Raw genomic sequence first — 24,686 nt, 5'->3', positions numbered from 1 at the left:
AATCAAGACTGCTGGAAGAAATATCAACCACCTCAAGATATGCAGATGATACCACTCTTATGGCAGAAAGTGAAGAAGAACTACAGAGCCTCTTGAGGGTGAAAGAGGACAGTGAGGAAGCTGGTCTAAAACTCAACATTAAAAGAAAAAAACACTAAGATACAGATACTTATGTTGCCATTTTAGAGAACACAAACTAAGAGTCAGAGGTTAAGAAATGTGTTTAAACTTACAATTAGCAACTGACAGAAAAGTTAATTGCTCAGCTGTTGGGACTCTTTTGTGACCCCACAGACTGCAGCCTGCCAGGCTCCTCTGTCCATGGAATTTCCCAGGTAAGAACACTGGAGTGGGTTGCCATTCCTTCTGTAGGGGATCTTCCCCACCCAGGGACTGAATCCAGGTCTTCTGCATTGCAGGCAGTTTCTTTACTGCTTGAGCCACCAGAAGAACCAGTAACTGAGAGAAGGGGATGCAAACTCAGAGCCATCTGATTCCTATGCCCATAAGCCCTGCAACACTTACACTGCTTTTTTTTCCCTTTAGAATTGTGAAGCCAGAATTAGAATGCCAGAAACTTGATTCAGAGTGTGATTCCACAGTCCCATCTACCCTTCTCTCCGAAATCAGACAGTCAGCCATATAAGCCAGTAGGAGGGAATCTGTTCAACAAACTGAAACAAGAGGCAGGCTAATCCATTATATCACTATGTACTATGCTAACTTATCAACAGCTGAGACGATAAATACATGGGTCCTCATGCTATCTATAGGGATGGTAATAAAAACAAGGAATCATATAGCAGAGTTAATGGGAAGGGAAGTGAAAGTATACACATCATTTACCTAAACCCAAATCATCACTGCTTTTAGTTATGAAGGTGCAGAGTCAAGTGGAGCAAGGAGCAGAGTTGCTTTAAAATATATTTTCATGGAACTAGCCTTGAACTCTGCTCATATGTCGTGGTTCCTCTTGCAGGATAAGACTTCTGACCTCTTTTCTGGACAAAATCGAACAAGCCAGGAACACATTTATAAGCTTGAAGAGAAGAAAACAAGATGTTTCAAACTGGAGAGATAAAGACTGGCATGGAGGGGAGGGGAATAAATTCAAATCCTTTGAAATCAAGAGTTATGAATCTAGTTACTGAACCTTGGCAAACTGTTTTATGGTATAGTGGCGGCCAGGAGGAGCTACCCAGCATCCAAGGCCAGTGGCGGCCAGGAGGAGACACCCAACGTCTGAGGTCAGGGGCTGCTGAGAGAAGCCACCTTGCACCCAAGGCCAGGGGCGGTGACCGTGAGGAGCCACCGTGAGCCCGAGGCCAGGGGCGGCAGCTGGGAGGAGCCACCCACGCCCGAGGCCAGGGCCGGCGGCCAGGAGGAGCAACCCGAGGAACAGTGGCTGAGCAGGCACAGGAGGGCCTAGAGGAGCTATCCCATGTTGAAGGTCAGGAACGGCGGTGGTAAGGAGGTGCCCCTCATACAAGGTAAGGAGCAGCGGCTATGCTTTGCTGGAGCAGCCATGGAGAGATACACCACACCCAAGGTAAGAGAAACCCATGTAAGATGGTAGGTGTTGCAAGAGGGCATCAGAGGGCAGACACACTGAAACCATACTCACAGAAAACTAGTCAATCTAATCACACTAAGACCACAGCCTTGTCTAACTCAATGAAACCAAGCTATGCCTGCGGGGCAACTCAAGACGGGTGGGTCATGGTGGAGAGGTCTGACAGAATGTGGTCCACTGGAGAAGGGAATGGCAAGCCACTTCAGTATGCTTGCCTTGAGAACCCCATGAACAGTATGAAAAGATAAAATGATAGGATACCGAAAGAGGAACTCCCCAGGTCATTACGTGCCCAATATGCTACTGGAGATCAGTGGAGAAATAACTCCAGAAAGAATGAAGGGATGGAGCCAAAGCAAAAACAATACCCAGTTGTGGATGTGGCTGGTGATAGAAGCAAGATCCAATGCTGTAAAGGGCAATATTGCATAGGAACCTGGAATGTCAGCTCCATGAATCAAGGCAAATGGGAAGTGGTCAAACAAGAGATGGCAAGAGTGAATGTCGACATTCCAGGAATCAGCAAACTAAAATGGACTGGAATGGGTGAATTTAACTCAGATGACCATTATATCTACTACTGTGGGCAGGAATCCCTCAAAAGAAATGGAGTAGCCATCATAGTCAACAAAAGAGTCCGAAATGCAGTACTTGGATGCAATCTCAGAAATGACAGAATGATCTCTGTTCGTTTCCAAGGCAAAACATTCAATATCACAGTTAAGTCTATGCCCCAACCAGTAATGCTGAAGAAGCTGAAGTTGAACGGTTTTATGAAGACCTACAAGACCTTTTAGAACAAACACCCTAAAAAGATGTCCTTTTCCTTATAGGGGACTGGAATGCAAAAGTAGGAAGTCAAGAAACACCTGGAGTAACAGGCAAACTTGGCCTTGGAATGCGGAATGAAGCAGGGCAAAGACTAATAGAGTTTTGCCAAGAAAATGCACTGGTCATAGCAAACATCCTCTTCCAACAACACAAGAGAAGACTCTACACATGGACATCACCAGCTGGTCAACACTGAAAGCAGATTGATTATATTCTTTGCAGCCAAAGATGGAGAAGCCCTATACAGTCAACAAAAACAAGACCAGGAGCTGACTGTGGCTCAGATCATGAACTCCTTATTACCAAATTCAGACTCAAATTGAAGAAAATAGGGAAAACCTCTAGACCATTCAGGTAGGACCTAAATCAAATCCCTTATGATTATACAGTGGAAGTGAGAAATAGATTTAAGGGCCTAGATCTGATAGAGTGCCTGATGAACTATGGAATGAGGTTCATGACATTGTACAGGAGACAGGGATCAAGACCATCCCCATGGAAAAGAAATGCAAAAAAGCAAAATGGCTGTCTGGGGAGGCCTTACAAATAGCTGTGAAAAGAGAGGCGAAAAGCAAAGGAGAAAAGGAAAGATATAAGCATCTGAATGCAGAGTTCCAAAGAATAGCAAGAAAAAATAAGAAAGTCTTCTTCAGTGATCAATGCAAAGAAATAGAGGAAAACAAGAGAATGTGAAAGACTAGAGATCTCTTTAAGAAAATTAGAGATACCAAGGGAACATTTCATGAAAATATGGGCTCAATAAAGGACAGAAATGGTATGGACCTAACAGAAGCAGAAGATATTAAGAAGAGGTGGCAAGATTACACAGAAGAACTGTACAAAAAAAAGATCTTCATGACCCAGATAATCATGATGATGTGATCACTAATCTAGAGCCAGACATCTTGGAATGTGAAGTCAAGTGGGCCTTAGAAAGCATCACTATGAACAAAGCTAGTGGAGGTGATGGAATTCCAGTTGAGCTGTTTCAAATCCTGAAAGATGATGCTGTGAAAGTGCTGCACTCAATATGCCAGCAAGTTTGGAAAACTCAGCAGTGGCCACAGGACTGGAAAAGGTCAGTTTTCACTCCAATTCCAAACAAAGGCAATGCAAAAGAATGCTCAAACTACTGCACAATTGCACTCATCTCACATGCTAGTAAAGTAATGCTCAAAATTCTCCAAGCCAGGCTTCAGCAATACGTGAACCGTGGACTCTCTGATGTTCAAGCTGGTTTTAGAAAAGGCAGAAGAACCAGAGATCAAATTGCCAACATCCGCTGGATCATGGAAAAAGCAAGAGAGTTCCAGAAAAACATCTATTTCTGCTTTGTTGACTATGCCAAAGCCTTTGACTGTGCGGATCACAAGAAACTCTGGAAAATTCTGAAAGAGATGGGAATACCAGACCACCTGACCTCCCTCTTGAGAAATCTGTATGCAGGCCAGGAAGCAAGTTAGAACTGGACATGGAACAACAGACTGGTTCCAAATAGAAAATGGAGTATGTCAAGGCTGTATACTGTCACCCTGCTTATTTAACTTATATGCAGAGTACATCATGACAAACGCTGGACTGGAAGAAACACAGGCTGGAATCAAGATTGCCAGGAGAAATAGCAATAACCTCAGATATGCAGATGACACCACCCTTATGGCAGAAAGTGAAGAGGAACTAAAAAGCCTCTTGATGAAAGTGAAAGAGGAGAGTGAAATAGTTGGCTTAAAGCTCAACATTCAGAAAACAAAGATCATGGCACCTGGTCCCATCACTTCATGGGAATTAGTTGGGGAAACAGTAGAAACAGTGTCAGACTTTTTTTTTTTGGGCTCCAAAATCACTGCAGATGGTGACTGCAGCCATGAAATTAAAAGACGGTTACTCCTTGGAAGAAAAGTTATGACCAACCTAGATAGCATATTCAAAAGCAAAGACATTACTTTGCCGACTAAGGCCCGTCTAGTCTTAGCTATGGTTTTTCCTGTGGTCATGTATGGATGTGAAAGTTGGACTTTGAAGAAGGCTGAGCGCTGAAAAACTGATGCTTTTGAACTGTGGTGTTGGAGAAGACTCTTCAGAGTCCCTTGCACTGCAAGGAGATCCAACCAATCCATTCTGAATATCAACCCTGGGATTTCTTTGGAAGGAATGATGCTAAAGCTGAAGCTCCAGTACTTTGGCCACCTCATGTGAAGAGTTGACTCATTGGAAAAGACTCTGATGCTGGGAGGGATTGAGGGCAGGAGGAGAAAGGGACGACCGAGGATGAGATGGCTGGATGGCATCACGGACTCAATGGATGTGAGTCTGAGTGAACTCCGGGAGATGGTGATGGACAGGGAGGCCTGGTGTGCTGCAATTCATGGGGTCACAAAGAGTCGGACACGACTGAGCAACTGAACTGAACTGAACTGACTGAACTGTAGAGCTTATTAAATCTTTAGAGGAGAAAAGATAAAGAGGTATCTGACATGCTAAGTATTTAGAACTTTGTCACTTAGTAGATTATATTTTAAGAAAAGCTTTAAAATTTTTTACATAAATGGTTAATTGACTAATTCATGGAATATTAGTGTTTGGAAGTGATCAGGAGAGATAATGACTTTTTTTGGTGCCACTTTCTGAAATCGTTAACAGTGTTCCAAGTTCATTAGATCCTCAACATGTTTGTTGACTATGGACGTGCTTGGAGCAACACTAATGCATAAATTTATTTTCATAAAGTGAGCACAGGCTTTTGCTTTTCCTAATTATTTAAATTCCACTTACAATGGAAAATTCAACTAAGTTGGTAATAAAGGTGGTTCTATGTTTAAATGTGACTCTATTAACTAAACAGAACTTTCATCACAGGTATAGTTCTCTCCTCTTATTGACTATTCTGGCAAAAGCTCAGGCTTACTACCTTCTAAATCCCTGAGGAACAGCCATCATATCCCATGACCCCATCCCATCTCTTCCTCCTGTGTTCAGCCCCTCAGGTATCCATCCCACTTCCCTATGTCCATTTCCTCAATTCCTTCTATTCGGTATCAAAACCACAATTTATTTCTCAGTTGTGTCAGAGTAGATATTTTTTCTTTGACTTCCTTTTGATTCAATGCTATTTCTTTTACTTTTATCTTGTGTCCTGCCCATATTAGGGAGAGAACACTATGAATGTTTAAGTTTTCCCAATTCTTGGGAGATGTTTTCCTTGATAATTAAGGTAGCTTTTTCTTGGAGAACAGTTTTCAGTGACTTAACTGACTTGCCCTGTATGTTTCTTTGACAACAAATTTTAAATACTGATTTATGAAGTAGAAAATGCAAATTTTATAAAAGAATACAAGAAGTGAACAGGCAACTTTTTAAATAACAAACTAGATAAAAATCAAGGACAACGTGAAACAAATAATATACAAACATTTTTATTCAAAGTTAATTCAATAAAGACATATTTTGGTCATTTTTAAGGTGAGATTAATTGACAATCTCAGAAAAACTATCTGATCAATGTATATGGCTACTCACAGAAAGTTCTCTCTTCTGTTAATAGCAGCTAAATTTATACACACAGAAAAAATTCTTAAGAGCATGCAAATTCAATTGAATTCCATACATTCATTATATTCATCAAAAACCTGCAATAATGTTCATGCCAAAGTGTTAAGAAAAAAAATTTGAAATTCACGACAAAACATGACCAATATTAAACCAAAGAAAATAATAAATAAGCATAATTTATATTTTATTTTAAAAAGTTTGGCATCACACAAGTATTCAAGTGTGTTACACCATGTTCATTCCTCAGAAGTGGCATTTTAAAGTGTTAAGCATTGTTAAATATCAAAAAATACAACTCTGTTTTACAATGTAGTACTGGCATAATTCAAAGTACTGTGCCAATTATAAATAGTATAATAAAGTTGCAAACATCTTTTCAAACATATTTAAAGGAAAGCATATAGACACATTTATATGCATACAATTTATTATACTCATGTAATCAAACATATTTTATAAAAGCAAACGGTTTTATCCCTCAACTAGTTTATATACTTACACAGAGTTTAATACCTGTTCAAAGATTTTCAGTTCCTGTGCATACAGATTTTTCAGGAGAAGGAATAAAGATGAAATTTAATTTTACAAGAACACATTACTTTATCCCCCTTCACAAAATAATCCATAGTTATTCAAGGTTGATAACTACTGTTTGTGAAAGCAACTGTTGTCCAAAGACTACAGAATAATACTGCAATCCAAGTTTCTTATTAAAATTCAGTCAGCTGCTGCTCACTGCAGAAAAAGCCTACACGGTGCATCTACCAAAAATAATCTTCAGTATCTGAGGCCTAGAGAGGCAGATGATCTTATCCTCTGCAGAGACTTAACGTGCAGCTACAAGTGGAGAAGTGCTAGACTCTCAGTCACTTCAGAAGTACTTGTTGAAGTCTGCTTCTCATGTGTAAATGTGCCGAAAATGTCCTTTAGGCTCATAATGGTTTATCAATAACTGTGACCCCTGAACAAAGAAACAAAGAAATAAAACTGAAGTCACAGGAAGCATTCTGTATCTCTGAGAAAATCTTGAATTTTTTTATATTATAACTTAAGTGACAAGAACTGAACAGATCATGATGTTTCAAAATCTCTAAGAAACTTTAATATTACTATCATTTTAATCTAAATGACAATGAAATCTTTGTTTAAAAATTATGTACCGAAACTATGTCAGACTATTTAATCCAGAAGTCATCTTTTGCTCTTCACAGTTATATAATGAAGGGAAAACAACTTTACTCAAGAAATACTAAGGTCCACCTAATACTAAAAAGGGTACAGAGAAACTTGTGAGAGTGATGAATATTCATTATCTTGATTGTGGTGACAGTTTCATATATATGTAAAAACTAATAAAATTGTATACTTTAAATATAAGCTATTTATTCTCTGTCAGTTATATCTCACTAAAGCTGTTTTAAAAAATTTTACATAATTTTGACAAATGCTATCCTGGAAGCTTACTGTATATAGTTCTATTACATGTTGTTTTGGATGATACATAAATAACAGTGATGGTTAATTAGTATAAATTTCTTTTTTCTCCAGTAGTAAATCAATATTAGAATGTTACTGAAACATTCTAATATTTAAAGCAATATAAATATAGGTATCAGAAAATTCATATGCAGCATTTTTAAAGACATATTATTAAAGAGTATTACCATTTTTCCTATGAAGAGAATGGACCAAAATGATTATTTTATAATTCAATCAGTGCTGTGCTTAAAAAAAATTACTCTGTAGCCTCACCATATTACCATCACATGGAGCCCTGCCAAGGGAGATTTCTTTCAGTATGCGTGAAGAGTTGCTCAGTTGCGTCTTGACCCTTTGAGACCCTTTGGACTACTGCCTATAAGGCTCCTCTGTCCATGGGATTTTTCACACAATAATACTGAAGTGGCTTGCCATTTCCTCCTCCAGGGGGGTTTTCCTAACCCAGGGATCGAAACTGTGTTTCCTGCATTGCAGACAGATTCTTTACTCAGTGAGCTACTGGGGAAGCCCCCATATCTTTAAGATATCTGAGTAATTAAAGCCTTGCTACATAGTGAATTCCTTTCTACAATGGAAACATTTGTAATTTTGAATACAAATGACTACAGAATGATAAAAGAATACTAGTACCTTATTTTAGAACATACATATCTGACATTAATTATCTTGAGAATAAGAAGATATACTTTGAGAAAAGACTTTCTTCTTATATGAGAAAAACATTCTTAATGGAAAAGTCATAATGATTTTGTATTATAATAGAAGACTGTAAGAAAACTGAACAATCATTACCTGCATAACTTCTCCCTGTGCTCATACAAGATGATACAACTGTCCATTTATCAGTTGTTGGGTTATAATATTCTACTGATGCCAAGTTACAGGAACCATCATCCCCTCCAACTACGTATAACAGACCATTAACTGCACAAACTCCTTTAAAAAAATTAAACAGAGAGAAAACAATTATTTTAAAAATTTGGATGCCTATAAATGGCTCTGAACGTGTCTGGTCAAGTGATCCAGATACAATTACTTCTGTGTAAGAGGCAGGAAGAGAAGATGGGGAAAGCTGAAAAGAATTCCTTTATGTGAGGAATTTCTCTAATATCAACTGTCAGCTTCTACTCAAGTTACTTATACAGCAGTTGCTCTATATATGCATTATTTCATTTAATCTTCACAATAACCTTACTTTATATGCTAGAAACTATTTTATTTCCCACTTTATTAAAAACAGTAGAAAATTTAAAAGTCAAAGAAGTTTAGTAATTCTCCCAAAGTCAGCTTCTAAGGAAATCTTAAGGAAAAAGAGAAAATAATAAATATATATATTTGTAGAAGGTAAAAATGATTCTGAATTTTATTATACTGACTAGCTAATTATTTTATCTCCTTTAAAGGGAGAACAGTATTATTTATTTAATTATTATGAGAATACTATGTTTTTTTTCTTTTTTGGAAAAATTCAAAACCGTAGAAAAGTACAAAGAAGAAAAGACCACCACTAATCTTATACCGCTTAGAATCCCAAGTACTGAAATTTTGGCTCTTTTCTATGCATATATTCTCAGATTCTTTTTTAACCCCAAAGTAGCTAATGCTACATAAACTATTTTTTACACACTCACACCAAACAATATATACCTGGATATTTCTTCAAGTTAATAAATACAGATTTATATTATTTTTAATGGCTGCACAGTATTTCATGTATGATACTACCGTAATTCATTTATCTTTCACTGATAGATTTTTAAAGTTATTTTCAGCTTTCTTGCTCTTGTTGCAAATAAATTTCCTAATCCAGAAGCACAAACACATATGCTTTTCTAACTTCACATGTGCTGGGGCCCAGATTTGTGGGGTTTTACTAGTTTTGGACTATCCATAGCTGAGAGAGCTTTAGTACTTCACCTAGTACTACTGACTGGATGAGGTACAAGGTCAAGTGAATTATATATTTTGTTCTGCTGAGTGAGTTCTTGGAGTCCCATATACTTATCTTCCTTAGTGATCCCATTTAAAGTAAAGAGAAATAGGAAGAGCATTTCTGGGGTGATGGAAGGTGCATCTTGCAACATCAATCAATGGTACACAGTTTCTGAGAATCATCAGGTTTATTTTGATTATAGGACCTGGCATGAAGACAATGCCATTTTTAAGAAGATGAGCATTTCCCCAAAAGACTATCTAGCTATCCTGAATCTATTATCCATTTCTATTTCCCTTCCATGGATTTTCTTTTTAAGGTAGTACTTCCCTGGTCTTGAAGACCTCAGGTTTCTTTAAATTGCTGTTGTTGTTGTTTTAGCTTTTCCATTCTCTAGAAACCCTGAACTGTATTAAACTGTGGTTGCCTTCGTTAGGTTCCCCTCCAGATTCAGATAAACAAACCAGCTTTTTAATCTGGTGTAAGTATTTACTTAACTAGACTGAAGTCCCTGAAAACTGAACTCCAAAATATGATACAGGCAGACATTCAAAAATGTCTGCGATACAAAAGAATTAATCCAAGTAATACATAGAGTTCTTTTTCTAACTTAGTATTTATGGTCATCACCAAAAAGTAAGCTCTGATGGAAGGATGACATTAAACTGCATGCCCCACATCATGCTTGGCATTTACTGCCTAGGATCATTGTGAGTTTCTGCCTTTACAGGGCCAATCTATTAGGAACTCAGATCAGTAGAAGAACAACGGAAATACACAGTGATACCAGTAAAACTCTGAATACAATTCAATACAAATTTCATAATCTTAAATTAGCCAGATACCTGCATTTCTTCTGCACATGTTCATATCTGCTACCTGTCTCCATGTGTTGGTGGCAGGATCATACACTTCAACACTTTTTCGTACTAAAGGGCCATCATGACCCCCTACAGCATACAATAAGTTGTTTAACACACCAACACCTATAAAACATAAAAAACCAACCTATAGTAGAGTAAAAGGGACAGGAAATTTGTAACATTTTAGGGTTTATTCAAATGACTTGTAAATAAAAATTCTGAAATTATTCATATTAAAAATCAATATTAAAAGCATTCAACATAGAAAATGGAAATGAAAATAATTACAAATGAGAATCTTAGTAAGAACTACTGTTACTGTCAAATACAATAAAAATAATGTGTAGGTGAAAACAGAGACGGAAGTCCTTTACAACATAACCCTTTTGAAAACAACTTTCATGATAAAAGGAAATCAGTATTAAGAGTATTAAATTTGTAAGAAATGGATATGAAGGGAGTTGATTACTAAGCAAGTTCTCCAATAAGCACCAAAAACAAAAACCTAAAAGTAATGCCAAACAATATGAATAATTAAGTGAAACAGAAGAAGCACGTGAGAAATTTGAGAAAGTGAATTTAAGTGCATCTACCTACCACTCCACCTGTATAATGCAAAAGACATTTTAACAGTGTCACTAGAATTAGTATATATTTTCTGATAATATAAAGAGATGTCATTATTTCACTTGTTTAATTCTTTTCCATCATTTTTGTGTTTCAATTGCTGAGTGAGGTTCCTATTCACCTGCTCCACTCCGCCTAGTGCTCATTTCCGCTATATAGGTCCACTCATTTGCTGTGGCACTGTAGCATTCTACTGTGCTGAGACACTGACGTGAAGCTCCATCATAACCCCCAACAGCATAGAGCAGACCTAAACATGGAATCACAAAGAAAGCCAAATTCATAAACAGCTATTTTTCCAACTCATGACATTGTTGAATTTTCCTCCATGATAGCAGAGTTGACCTTTAAAGTATTACTGATTTTTATGAACTATTTAAAATCTTGCCTAATGGTGATAGGTGGAGTTACCAAATCACATTATAAAGATCTGTACAATATATATGATATTAATTTAACACTTTCATCAATAATCTGACAAAAGAAAGTACATTTATTATATCTTTGGATAACTCTAATTGCTAAGTGAACAATATCCTAAAAAACCAAATTAAATAGCAAAGTTATCTTGTACGTGTGTGTGTGTGCTCAGTTGTGTCCGACTCTTACAACCTCATGGACTGTAGCTCCTCTGTCCATGGGATTTCCCAGGCAAGAATACTGGAGTGGGTGGCCATTTTAAAAAAGTAATACTAAGAGTCAGTACAGTATACAATGAAATATTATTTGCTAATAAAAAGAAATGCTGCTGCTGCTGCTAAGTCACTTCAGTCGTGTCCGACTCTGTGCGACCCCATAGATGGCAGCCCACCAGGCTCCCCCATCCCTGGGATTCTCCAGGCAAGAATACTGGAGTGGGTTGCCATGTCCTTCTCCAATGCATGAAAGTGAAAAGTGAAAGTGAAGTCGCTCAGTCGTGTCCGACTCTTTGCAGCCCACCAGGCTCCTCCATCCATGGGATTTTCCAGGCAAGAGTACTGGAGTGGGGTGCCATTGCCTTGGTAAATGTTACAGCACAAATGAACTTTGAACATTATGCCAAGTCAAAGAAACCAGATGCAAAAGGACAACATACTCTATAATTTCATTAATATGAAAATGTCCATAAGTAGAAAATTTATACAGAGACAGGAATGTAGGGTAGTGTTTGCCACGGGCTGGCAGGATGTGGGTAATAACTGAGGGCAATAGGGTTGCTTTGGGGGTAATAAAAATGTTCTAAAATTAACTGTTATGACAGGTGCACACCAAATTGTACACTTTAATGAGTAAAATGTATTGTATGTGAATTAAAATACAATAAATCTGGTTAAAAAAAAAAGTCAGTGCAGAGAATTATACCCACCATATAGAGGTAGGTGGGAAGCCACAAATCTGCACAATGAATAAAAAAATTCATACTTCCTGTGTTAATTCTTTGGGGGAACAAAGTATCATGTACACAAATAACTGTGGCAACCCATCACTTAAAAGTTAAACAGTCCTTCTCTAGATGTAAAACTTCATATTCACGCCATCTGGTTTGCTTCCCAAATGATTATACTAAGATCAGTTAATAATTTTATATATGTTATACAAAGAGATGAGAAAAAGAGGGAGGGAGGACAGAGAGAGGCCAGCGGGCAGGCAAAAAAGGACGACTAACATTTCATAATAACCACTGTATGTTTCCCTTTTAAAATCATTTGCTTGCTCATTTAGAAAACTGGGGTCTGGGTTACTGGAAGAAACACTCTTAACCACCAGAAGATTGCCCGCACCTCCAACAACACCGACACCCACACTGCTCCTCCTCGTGTTCATGGGAGCCACGTGGAACCACTCATTAGACTTGATGTTGTATGCTTCCACAGAGGACAGCCCTGTAATGAACAAAGCACAATGTGCTTCATCTCCTCCTCAGGTTCCTTATATATACATTAGGGAAATACTTCAGTTGTTTATATTTAAAATGAGCTAACATCCAATTATATGATGAAGAGAAATAATTTCTTTTCTAAAGAACATCTATACAAGCTACTGACATTCACTGGCTCTTTAAACTTGAGAAGATGACTGATACTGAAGCATGAGAAAAACATATACTCAGCACTCTTAACACATTTAAAGGCATTCTGGATGGAAATTTTAAACTTACATTTATAATACCTAGTAAAACACTCAACTGACTCCTAATTATGCCAGGCCTTGTTCCATAAATATGATTGCTATGTTAATTTCTAACAGTAATTTAGAAAAGATGAAAGAAAATTGCCTGTACTCCCGTCAAAGCCTCCCACCGCATATAACAGTCCATTCAACACAGCAGCCCCCAGAGTGCTTCTCCGGTCTCGCATGTTAGCAACGCTGGTCCACTGATCTTTCACAGGGTCATAAGAATCCACAGTGCGGACCCTCAAGGAACCATTAAAGCCACCAACAGCAAAAACGAGTCCAGCCATGTAAACCATCCCTGCAAAAGAAATACAGCAGTTAAAATGAGTGTGCAACCCAACTGCTGCTGCTGCTGCCGCCAAGTCACTTCAGTCGTGTCTGACTCTGTGCAACCCCATGGACGGCAGCCCACCAAGCTCCCCCATTCCTGGATTCTCCAGACAAGAACACTGCCACCACCTAAAGACTGCATTCCAAACAGTCTAAAACTGTTGTCAGGTTTTAAGTTCCCCTAAGGAGAAGCTTGGCTGAATAGGTCCTAAGAAACACTGTTTGTTAGTGAGAATACAGAACAACTAGATCGTGCTCCTTTCTGCTATGAAAAAATGCAATGGCATGGGTTGAGGTATTACTTTGACTCCTGACTTTTTCAAAGATATACACAGACTTAAACAATGAGCAAGAATTTTCCAACTACCTGAACATGTTTATATTTAATTTGCATAATGTGCTTCTAGTTTATCGTGTTAGTGGGCTAAATCTGGGGTTAGCAAATTATAGCCAGTAGGCTATTTCAGTAGAAGCTCACTGAACTGAGAGTGATTTTTACACTTTTAAATGGTTGAAAAGCAGTCAAGAAGAAAAGAATATTTCATGATACATGAAAAGTTACATAAAATTAAAATTTCAGTATCCATAAATAAAGTTTTATTGGAACATAGCTCCAGACATTCATCATGCTGCTTTCAACTATGGTGGCACCTGATTAGTTGTGACAAAGATTATATAACCCACAAAGCCACAAATAACTACTCTCTGGTCCTTTAAGAAAAAGTTTGCTAGCCCCTGGGCTAGTGAGATGCTAGGGGGTCCCTAGGTGGAGAAACTAAATTGCAGACTCTGGATTTCACCACTTCTTCACCTACCCAAACTTTTTCGTGCTGCTGTCCTGTTCTGAGAAGCTCCTCTTCAAGTTGGAAAACCCAATGAAAGTTCCATATTTTCTATGAGGCCTTCCCCAAACCACTAATCCTGAAGGGATTATCACTAACTCCTGAACCACTAGAGCAAATAACATCTATTTCAAGGTTAATAAATCTTACATACTTTGCAGTATCATTGTAAAACATTCTTCAAAATATCTGATCAAGTGCTCTTCAAAAGAATTAAGGGCATGAAAATACAGACAGACTATGGAACTGTCACAAGTATGAAGAGATTAAGAAAACATGACAACTAAATGCAATATTACAAGGATCAAAATGGCAGAGCAGGAGGAAATGGAGCTCATCTCACCCACAAATGCATCAAACATGCATCTACATGTGGAACAACTCTCACAGAAAACTGACTGGAAACTGGCAAGAGATCTCTTTTACAACCAAAGCTGCAAGGAAAATTTCCATGTAACCAAGGAGGATGGGGGAAAAAAGGCATTTAGGACAGGCCTAGCACACCTGAGAGGGAGCTGTAAAGAAGGAAAGGTTCACATGGGCAGGACCTTGTCTTGGGGAGCCCCCTTGCTTGCTGCAAGGTCTGATAGGACAGATAGAGGGGCTGAAGGTGTTACAGATGTGGGCTCCTGGACTCTCTAAGAAATAGCAATTGATAAGAGGCCAGATCAGGAATTCAGGCAGGCCTTTACTGGGATATGTGCTTAGCAAAAGGGGGCAAAAACAAGTAACAGGTTCCCTTGATCACTCCCTGAAGAGACGAGAGCTGATTTCTTAAATGGTGTGAAGGTGAGAGAGGATCGGTGGGGTGCACAGGGCATGTAACTTAGATGGTCTGCCCACCCCTTGGTAGTGCTGTGTGCAGGACCCTGCTTTTGCTCCCAGCATGTCGGAAGTGGCAGTTGTGTTTTAGCCTTGTTCATAAGTGCCCTGACTATGCATGTGTGAAGTGGGCTTCCCTCATAGCTCAGTCAGTAAAGAATCTGCCTGCAATGCAGGAGACCTGGGTTCTATTCCTGGGTCAGGAACATCTCCTGGAGAAGAAAATGCAACCCATTTCAATATTCTTTCCTGGAGAATCCTATGGACAGAGGAGCCTGTCAGGCTTCAGTCTATGGGGTCGCAAGAGTCGGACGTGACTTAGCAACTAAACTACCACCAGAGTTTCTTTATATTCTGCTGCTAAAGGTGTTTCCAGATACAAGCACTACAGTAAAGGATGCCATGTTCCAGGTCCCAGCCTGTCTCAAAGGGGCCTGGTCTTTGCTCTTGAGGAGTGTACGGGTACTGGCTTACTAGCAATCAGAGCAGAGACACCCTGGAGCTGATCGCCGCAACCTCACCATGCTTCCCTGTCTAAATTAAAATGCACAATGGGTGGGGATGCTAGTACGCACAGCAGCTAGATGCTGAATCTCGGGCAGATGGGCCCAGGTTGAGGACTCAGTCTATCTGCACGGAGACAGCTTGGAGGGCCTTGTGTATGGTCTTATTGAATCTCAGAGCCCACTGTCAGCACTCACACCATGAGGGCAGCAGACAGTCTTGGTGTATACACTGGGTGACACCACGGAAACATATGAAACACAAACACAGAAACAGCCCCTGGGCAATACACAGGGGTTCCTTTTCTAGATGGAGCACTCTGGTTCTGCCCATCTGACACTGAAGCTTGGAGCCAGATCTAATGCAGATAGGTCCTGGGAGAGGCCTGTCACAGAGGCAGCCCAAGTAGCAGCAGCAGCAGCACAATCATCTTGATTCCTGCAGCTACAGCACCCTGGCCCCTAGCACCAGCCTACTCCACACCACACACCATAGCCTAGCAATAGATCTGGGATGAACGCCATGGAGGAAGGGACATGACCATGGGCTGTTTCTAGGCAGAACCACAAATGACTGCATAGGGGTTCACACTGTGACCATATGGTCCTCACTTGCTTCTAGAGCTCACTTCTTTTGGGACAGAGCAAGGGCAATGGCACCATATTGAGCCTGAGACTCCGTGCTTCTACTCAAACAACTGGGGGCAGATCCTGCTCCTGACAAGGCTGTGATAGCCAAGAAGAAAAGAGGAGGCCCCACTCAACATCTAGAGCAGGTTCTGGATACAACAACTGCAATCACTTCCCCTTATCAAGGGTTAACAGCCAGCACATTCTGAGGAGAGATGTGGCTGGCATACAGACCAGAAACAGCCCTCACACCAAAAATATTGGACTTACACCGTCTACACAGGGATTTGACAGCTCTCTGTGTACATGCTTCATTGCGTTCAACTGTTAGTGACTCCACAGATTATAGCCCACCAGGCTCCTTTGTCCATGGGATTTTCCCAGCAAGAATACTGGAATGGGTTGCCATTTCCTCTTTTAGGGGATATTCTCAAGCCAGGGATTGAACTTGACTCTCCTGCACTGCAGGCAGATTCTTTACTGCTGAGCCACTGGGGAAGTCCTAATAAGTACATACCTATCAATAATTACTTCAAATGTCAATGGACTAATCAAAAGACATATAGATTGGCAGAATGAAAAATAATGAAAAATATGACAAGAAATTACACTGTGTTGTCTACAAAGAGACTCACTTCAGTGTGAGAGACATAGAGATTTAAAGTGAAAAGATGAAAAAAGATACTTCATGCAAATGTAAATGACAAGAATGGAGAGGTTGTAATACTCATATAAGACAAAATAGACTTTAAAAGTCCTAACGAAAGACACAGAAGGACATTATTTAATAATAAAGGGATCAATATTGAAAGAGAATACATGTTCAGTTCAGTTCAGTCGCTCAGTCGTATCCGACTCTTTGTGACCCCATGAATCGCAGCACATCAGGCCTCCCTGTCCATCACCATCTCCCGGAGTTCACTCAGACTCATGTCCATCGAGTTAGTGATGCCATCCAGCCATCTCATCCTCGGTCGTCCCCTTCTCCTCCTACCCCCAATCCCTCCCAGCATCAGAGTCTTTTCCAATGAGTCAACTCTTCGCATGAGGTGGCCAAAGTACTGGAGCTTCAGCTTTAGCATCATTCCTTCCAAAGAAATCCCAGGGTTGATCTTCAGAATGGACTGGTTGGATCTCCTTGCAGTCCAAAGGACTCTCAAGAGTCTTCTCCAACACCACAGTTCAAAAGCATCAATTCTTTGGCACTCAGCCTTCTTCACAGCCCAACTCTCACATCCATACATGACCACAGGAAAAACCATAGCCTTGACTAGACGGACCTTAGTCGGCAAAGTAATGTCTCTGCTTTTAAATATACTATCTAGATTGGTCATAACTTTTCTTCCAAGGAGTAAGCGTCTTTTAATTTCATGGCTGCAGTCACCATCTGCAGTGATTTTGGAGCCCAAAAAAATAAAGTCTGACACTGTTTCTATTGTTTGCCCATCTATTTCCCATGAAGTGATGGGACCGGATGCCCTGATCTTCGTTTTCTGAATGTTGAGCTTTAAGCCAACTTTTTCACTATCCTCTTCACTTTCATCAAGAGGCTTTTTAGTTCCTCTTCACTTTCTGCCATGAGGGTGGTGTCATCTGCATACCTGAGGTTACTGCTATTTCTCCCGGCAATCTTGATTCCAGCTTGTGCTTCTTCCAGCTCAGTGTTTCTCATGATGTACTCTGCATATAAGTTAAATAAGCAGGGTGACAATATACAGCCTTGACATACTCCTTTTTCTATTTGGAACCAGTCTGTTGTTCCATGTCCAGTTCTAACTGTTGCTTCCTGACCTGCATACAGATTTCTCAAGAGGGAGGTCAGGTGGTCTGGTATTCCCATCTCTTTCAGAATTTTCCACAGTTTATTGTGATCCACACAGTCAAAGATGTTTCCAGAAAAACATCTATTTCTGCTTTATTGACTATGCCAAAGCCTTTGACTGTGTGGATCACAATAAACTGTGGAAAAATTCTGAGGATACATGTACCCAATATAAAATAAATAAAATAAAAAAAAATACTAACAGGCATAAAGGAATAAATTGACAGGAATATAATAATAGTAGGAAAATTTAATACCCCATTGCTATCAATGGACAGACATTCCAGACAAAAAAAAAATCAATAAGGAAAGAGGGATCATAAATGATACAACATATTAGTTGGATTTAACTGATATCTATAGGACACTACATCAAAAAATACCCAAGATATACATTACATTTATTTGAAGTATGCACAGACCATTCTCTAGGATACACCACACACTAGGTCACAAAACCAGTCTCAACAAATTTAAGAGGGCAGAAATTATTTCATGTATCTTTTCTGACTGCAATAGTGTAAAACTAGAAATCGACTACAGAAAGAAAACAGAGGAAAAAACGAACATATGGAGATGAAACAACATACTACTAAAAAACCAATGGGTCAATGACAGACTCAAATAAGATATCAGAAAATGCCTTGACTCAAAGGACAATGAAAACACAACCTTACATCCTATGGGATGAAGTAAAAGCAGTTCCTCAAGGAAAAATTCAAACAACCTAACCTACCAACTATAATAATTAGGACAAGAAGAATAAACAAAACTCAAGGTTAGCAGAAAGAAAAATAACAAAGATTAGAGAAGAAATAAAGAAAATGAAGATTAAAAAGAAAAACAACAGAAAAGATCAATAAAGCCAAGAGCTGGTTTTTAGAAAAGATAAGCAAAAATCAACAAATCTCTAGTTAGGTTCAACAAGAAGAGAGCCAATCCAAATAAACAAACAAAAAAGTAAAAGAAGAGAAATAACAACCACAGAAATACAAAAAAAAACAAAATCATTAGAATACTGTGAACACTTACATAATGACAAACTGGACAGCCTAGAAGAAATGAAAAAGTTTCAAGAAACACGTTGCTGTTTAGTCGGTAAGTCATGTCCAACTCTGGTGATCCCATGGACTATATGTAGCCCACCAGGTTCCTCTGTCCATGAGATTTCCCAAGCAAGAATACTGGAGTGGGCTGTCATTTCCTTCTCTAGGGGATCTTCCCAATACAAGGACTGAACCCACGTCTCCTGCATTACAGGCAGATTCTTTACCATTGAGCCACCTGAAAAGCTCAGCCAAAACTGAAGGAACAGATAATAATAGAATCTGTAATAAAAACAACTCCCTGCAAGCAAAAGTCCAGGACCATACAGCTTATCTATGTTCCTCAAACTATTCCAAAGAGAGGAATACTTCCAAAGTTATCCTATGGGGCACCATCATCCTGATACCAAAACTAGACAAAGATACTACAAAAAAGAGAAAATTATAGGCCAATATCTCTGAAGAATATCGATGCAAAATTATTCAATAGGATATTAGCAAACCAAATCCAGCAATACAGAGAAAGGATCATATTGATGTTGCCTTCATTCCAGGTTAAAAAGGATGGTTTAAGATAAGTAAATCAATCAATACGATACGCCATTTAACAAAAGGAACAACAACAAAAAAATAGATGATCATATCAACAGACACAGAGAAAGTATTTAATAAAATTCAACATCTACTCACGACAAAAAATCTCATTAACGTGGGTATAAAGGGAACATATCTCAACATAATAAAAGTCCTTTATGACAAATCCATAGCAAACATAATACTCAACAGTGAAAAGCTGGAAAACTTCCTGCTAAATTCAGGAAGAAGACAAGGATGCCCACTTTTACTGCTTCTGCTCAATACTGTATTGGAAGTCACAAGAAATAAAATGTATCCAAATAGGAAGAGAAGAGGTAAGAACTGTCATTATTTGCACATGATGTGACATTCTCTATAGAGAACCCTTAAGATTCCACAAACAACTATTAGAACTATTAAATAAACTCAACAACATAGCAGGATACAAGATTAATACACAGAAAACCTGTTGCATTCCTTTACACAAACAATGAAATATCAGAAAAACAAAGTTTAAAAGATAAGTCCCATTTGAAATTCCAACAACCTAGGAATAAGTGTAACCAAGGAGGTAGATCTATATGCTGAAAACTATAAAACAACAATGAAGGAAACTGGAGATGACTCAGAATTGGAAAGAAATCTCTTGCTCTTACAAAAATATTGCTAAAATGACCATACAATTTACACATTAAATGCAATCTGTAATACTCAGTACAGTTTTCAGAGAACTAGAACAAACAATACTAAAACTTACATGGAACCATAAATGACCCAGAAATGCCAAAGAAATACTGAGGAAAAAGAATAAAGCTGGAGGCATAACTCTTCTAGACATCACACAAAACTATAAAGCTACAGTAAACAAAACACTATGGTAATGGTACAAAAACAGACATATATATCAATGGAAGAGAACAGAGAGCCCAGAAATAAAGCCACATACCTATGGTCAATTAATCCAACAAAGGAGACAACACTAAGCAATAGAAAAGAGAGAGTCTCTTCAACAAGTAGTGTTGGGAAAGCTTAACAGCTGCATGTAAATCAATGAAATTAGAATACTCCCTCATACCACCTACAAAAATAAACACAAATGGTTTAAAAACCAAAATGTAAGGCATGCTATGCCTGGAAGAAAAACCAGGCAAAACATTCTTGGAAATAAATCACAGCAATATTTTCTTAGAGCAGTCTCCCAAGGCAAAAGAAATAAGAGCAAATATCAACAACAGGACCTCAGTTTGGTTCAGTTCAGTCACTCAGTCGTGTCCGACTCTTTGCGACCCCATTAATTGCAGCATGCCAGGCCTCCCTGTCCATCACCAACTCCCGGAGTTCACTCAACCTCATGTCCATTGAGTCGGTGATGCCATCCAGCCATCTCATTCTCTGTCGTCCCCTTCTCCTCCTGCCCCCAATCCCTCCCAGTATCAGGGTCTTTTCCAATGAGTCAACTCTTTGCATGAGGTGGCCAAAACTTAAAAATTTAGATTTTTAAGGAATCAAAGGAAACCATCACAAACACAATCACAGCAAAGAAAACCATCAACAAAATGAAAAGGCAGCCTATGGAATGGGAGAAAACATTTCCAAATGATGCAACTAACAAGGGGTTAATATCCCAAATATACAAACCACTCATACAAGTCAATACAAAAAGAAAATAATCAACCCAATCAGAAAATGGGCAGAAGACCTAAACAGACATTTCCCCAAAGAAGATAAGTAGATGTCCAAACAGGCACATGAAAAGATGTTCAACATCTGAGATTATGAGATGTGCAAATCAAAACCACAGTGAAGTATTACGTCACAGTGGTCAGATGGCTTCATCAAAAAATCTACAAATGATAAATGCTGAAAAGGATGTGAAGAAAAGGGAACCTTCCTACACTGTTGGTGGGAATGTAAACTGGTGTAGCCACTGTGGAAATGGTATGGAGTTTTCTTTAGAAAGCTAAAAATGCAAACTACAATATGATCCAGCAATCTCCCTCCTGGGCATATATCTGGAAAAGATGAAAACTGTGATTTGTAAAGATACATGCACCTCAATGTTCAGAGTAGCACTATTTACAATAGCAAAGACATGGAAACAAACCAAGTGTCCACCAACAGATGATTGGTTTAATATGTGTCACATACACAGAGGAATATTACTCTGTCATAACAAAGAACGAAATACTACCATTTGCAGCAACATGGATGAACCTAGAGAATATCACACAGAGGTAAGTCATAAGACAAACACTATATGACATCACATACGTGGAGTCTAAAACATGATACAAACAAATCTACATACAAAACAGACTCACAGACACAGAAAACAAACTTATGGCTACCAAAGGGGGAACAGGGAAAGGGATAATTAGAAGTGCGGCATTAACACATACATACTACTACACATAAGGTAGATAAGCAACAAGGATTTACTGTATAGCACAGAGAACTATATTCAATATCTTGAAATAATGTATAATGGAAAATAGTCTTAAGATAAACGTAAGTGAATCATTTTGCTGTATACCTGAAACAATATTGTAAATCAACTGTATTTACTTCAATTATAAATACATGCATGTATGCAATGTGAGGTCTTGAAACAGAATAGGAACATTAACAGCAAAAACTAAAATACAGTAAGCCTGTAGCTTAGGTAATAGTAATATACCAATACTGATTTCTAAAGTTTTGAGAACTATCACAGCTATATAAGATACTAATACTATGAATTAATCACACAAATAATTTTTGAGTAAGGCTTTTCTATATAAGAAAGAAATCCATAAGTACAAGGACAAATTTCTGATGGTACAGGAACATATAGATAGTAACAGTGTTACATGGCAAAAATAACACAAAAATAATGCAAATAAAGTCAAAAGATTAATACAAATAGATATTCACACCACGACTGACAGGAAAAAAGGGCTATTCTCCTTAACATATCAAATCAATAATAAAACAATGGCAAAAATCATGAAACCATGAACTGACCATTTAGAAAGATGTTTAACTTTCCTCAAAATAGAAGTGCAGACTAGATGTGAAAGAATTTTTCACCTACCAGCTTGCAAAACTCAAACATTTAATTATAAGGTATTATAGGGGCTCCCCTGATAGCTCAGTTAGTAAAGAATCCACCTGCAATGCAGGAGACCCCATTTTGATTTGTGGGTTGGGAAGATCCCCTGGAGAAGGGATAGGCTACCCACTCTAGAATTCTTGGGCTTCCCTTGTGGCTCAGCTGGTAAAGAATCTGCCTGCAATGTGGGAGACCTGGGTTCAATCCCTGGGTTGGGAAGCCTGGAGAATTCCATGGACTAGATAGTCCACGGGGTTGCTAAGAGTTGGATAGGACTGAGGACTTTCACTTTCATAGGGTATGTAGGGAAATTAGTACCTTCATATTTACTGTTAGTGGAAATAATAATCAGTATATCTTAAGAGACCCTTTTAATAATTATTCCATTTCTAGAGTTTTATCCAACTAAAATCTATTAGCACACATACATAATGATATATGTATAAGGAATTGCAGCACTGTTCATAAAGAAAGATTAAAAACAATTTTAATGTTCAATTAAAAACTAGTAAAAATTATACTACATCCAGAACCCCCTCTCCAACATACTAGACAGCTATAAAGGAATGAGTTAAATCTATGCTCTTATATAACAAGCTCCAGGATGTACTGTTAAAGGACTACCACAATAGAAATGTTCTGTTATGCTTACAACTCATTTTGCACTGGGAGACATGAATTTACAGATCCAGGTTTGAGTCTCAGAAGGAATTCTTAGCAATTGCAAACGTCTTTTTCTGATTGCAGTTTTGGCTAAATTAAGGTCCATTTCAACAAATGCTTGAAAAGCAGAAGCTTGGAAGAAAGCAACTGTGGATTATAGCCAAGTTAGGAATTTCTTAGCAATAAGTGTCCCAAGCTAAAGAATCGCTTCTCAATACTTCAACAAAGGTAACTAGGAAAATATCCAGCAAATTGCTAATACTCCACCTTACATTAGAATCAGAAAAATATGTAAATTAAAGAAATAAGCTGCTAACTCCGCCAATGTCTTGTGAGTTGTATGAGGCTCCTGAATCACTGTTTAATCACATAGCTATTTTAATCAAAGTTTTTCCAATAGATTCTTCTAGTTAGTAAGATAAGACCTGAGAGGAAACTCCCAATGACCCAGCAACAGGGAAATGATCACAATGCATCATGCTTACCTGCTCTACATCTCCTAGAAGGCAATTCTGCTACTTGGTGCCATCGTTCTTCTTTGAAGTCATAGCATTCCACACTTCGAATAGCCTTTGGTGCTTGGCCCCCAACCACCACCATTAACTGGAAGGGCAGAAGTATAAGCACTTGAACAAACAACTACTGCATACTCAGGGATTTAAAATGTCTTACTGATACGAAGACAATGACATGGAGAGTATTAGGATGAAGATGGCAGGGTGAGCTGAAGGAAAACAACCACCTAATAAACATTTAATAAACATCACCAAGGGGGCACACATATGTTAGAACTACAATTCTATTTTCTAGCACATTTAGTCAAAAATAAGGATATCAGAAACTAAAATAAGTTTCTGATCCTTCAAGCAGAAGCAGTATTTAAGCCAAAAACAGCAGGCAATCAGCACTGGCAAGGCTGCAGTATGTCATAGGGCTTGCTATAAACTAGATCCCAGCTTTGTAATGACCAGGGATTAGATCTCCACAACCTAGGAGAGCAGACAAAATGAAATTTATGTTAGTGGGTAGATGAGGTGAAGAGGACAGTATGGTATTAAAAGAAAGATGGAAGAAGAAAAAAAAACACTACTGAAAAAGGAGCACTAATTAAATTTAAGTTCACGAGAGAGTACAGATTCCTAGATATCAAGTAAAGAGATCTCCATGGATGTCCCACAAATAAAACAAACAAGAGGCCAGATAATGGAGATACTAGAAATCATAACAAATGAATGAGCAGAGAATAAGTGAGGTCAACTCAATTCACCAACTATTTATTAAGTGTCTATCATCTGTGTTTAATCAGAACTGTGCTAAGGTGTTCTATATAA

At 38.4% G+C, this 24,686-nt stretch overlaps 1 protein-coding gene across 2 annotated transcripts in view; it reads right to left on the bottom strand.

Moving 5' to 3' along the window:
• The window catches only part of KLHL2 (kelch like family member 2), a 161,852-nt gene continuing 142,967 nt past the window's right edge, over window positions 5,802-24,686 (bottom strand). For both annotated transcript variants that reach the window (XM_018061632.1, XM_018061633.1), the window contains 7 exons: window positions 23,841-23,958; window positions 13,131-13,328; window positions 12,637-12,738; window positions 10,998-11,126; window positions 10,232-10,372; window positions 8,246-8,389; window positions 5,802-6,914 (listed from right to left, as the gene is read on the bottom strand). In XM_018061632.1, coding sequence (XP_017917121.1) covers window positions 6,886-6,914; window positions 8,246-8,389; window positions 10,232-10,372; window positions 10,998-11,126; window positions 12,637-12,738; window positions 13,131-13,328; window positions 23,841-23,958 — 861 coding nt within the window. In that variant the 3' untranslated portion in view covers window positions 5,802-6,885. The remainder of the gene's footprint in view (window positions 6,915-8,245; window positions 8,390-10,231; window positions 10,373-10,997; window positions 11,127-12,636; window positions 12,739-13,130; window positions 13,329-23,840; window positions 23,959-24,686) is intronic.

Source organism: Capra hircus, chromosome 17, assembly GCF_001704415.2.
Source record: "Capra hircus breed San Clemente chromosome 17, ASM170441v1, whole genome shotgun sequence".
NCBI classification, from domain to species: domain Eukaryota; kingdom Metazoa; phylum Chordata; class Mammalia; order Artiodactyla; family Bovidae; genus Capra; species Capra hircus.
This window is presented reverse-complemented; position numbering and strand designations above follow the sequence as displayed.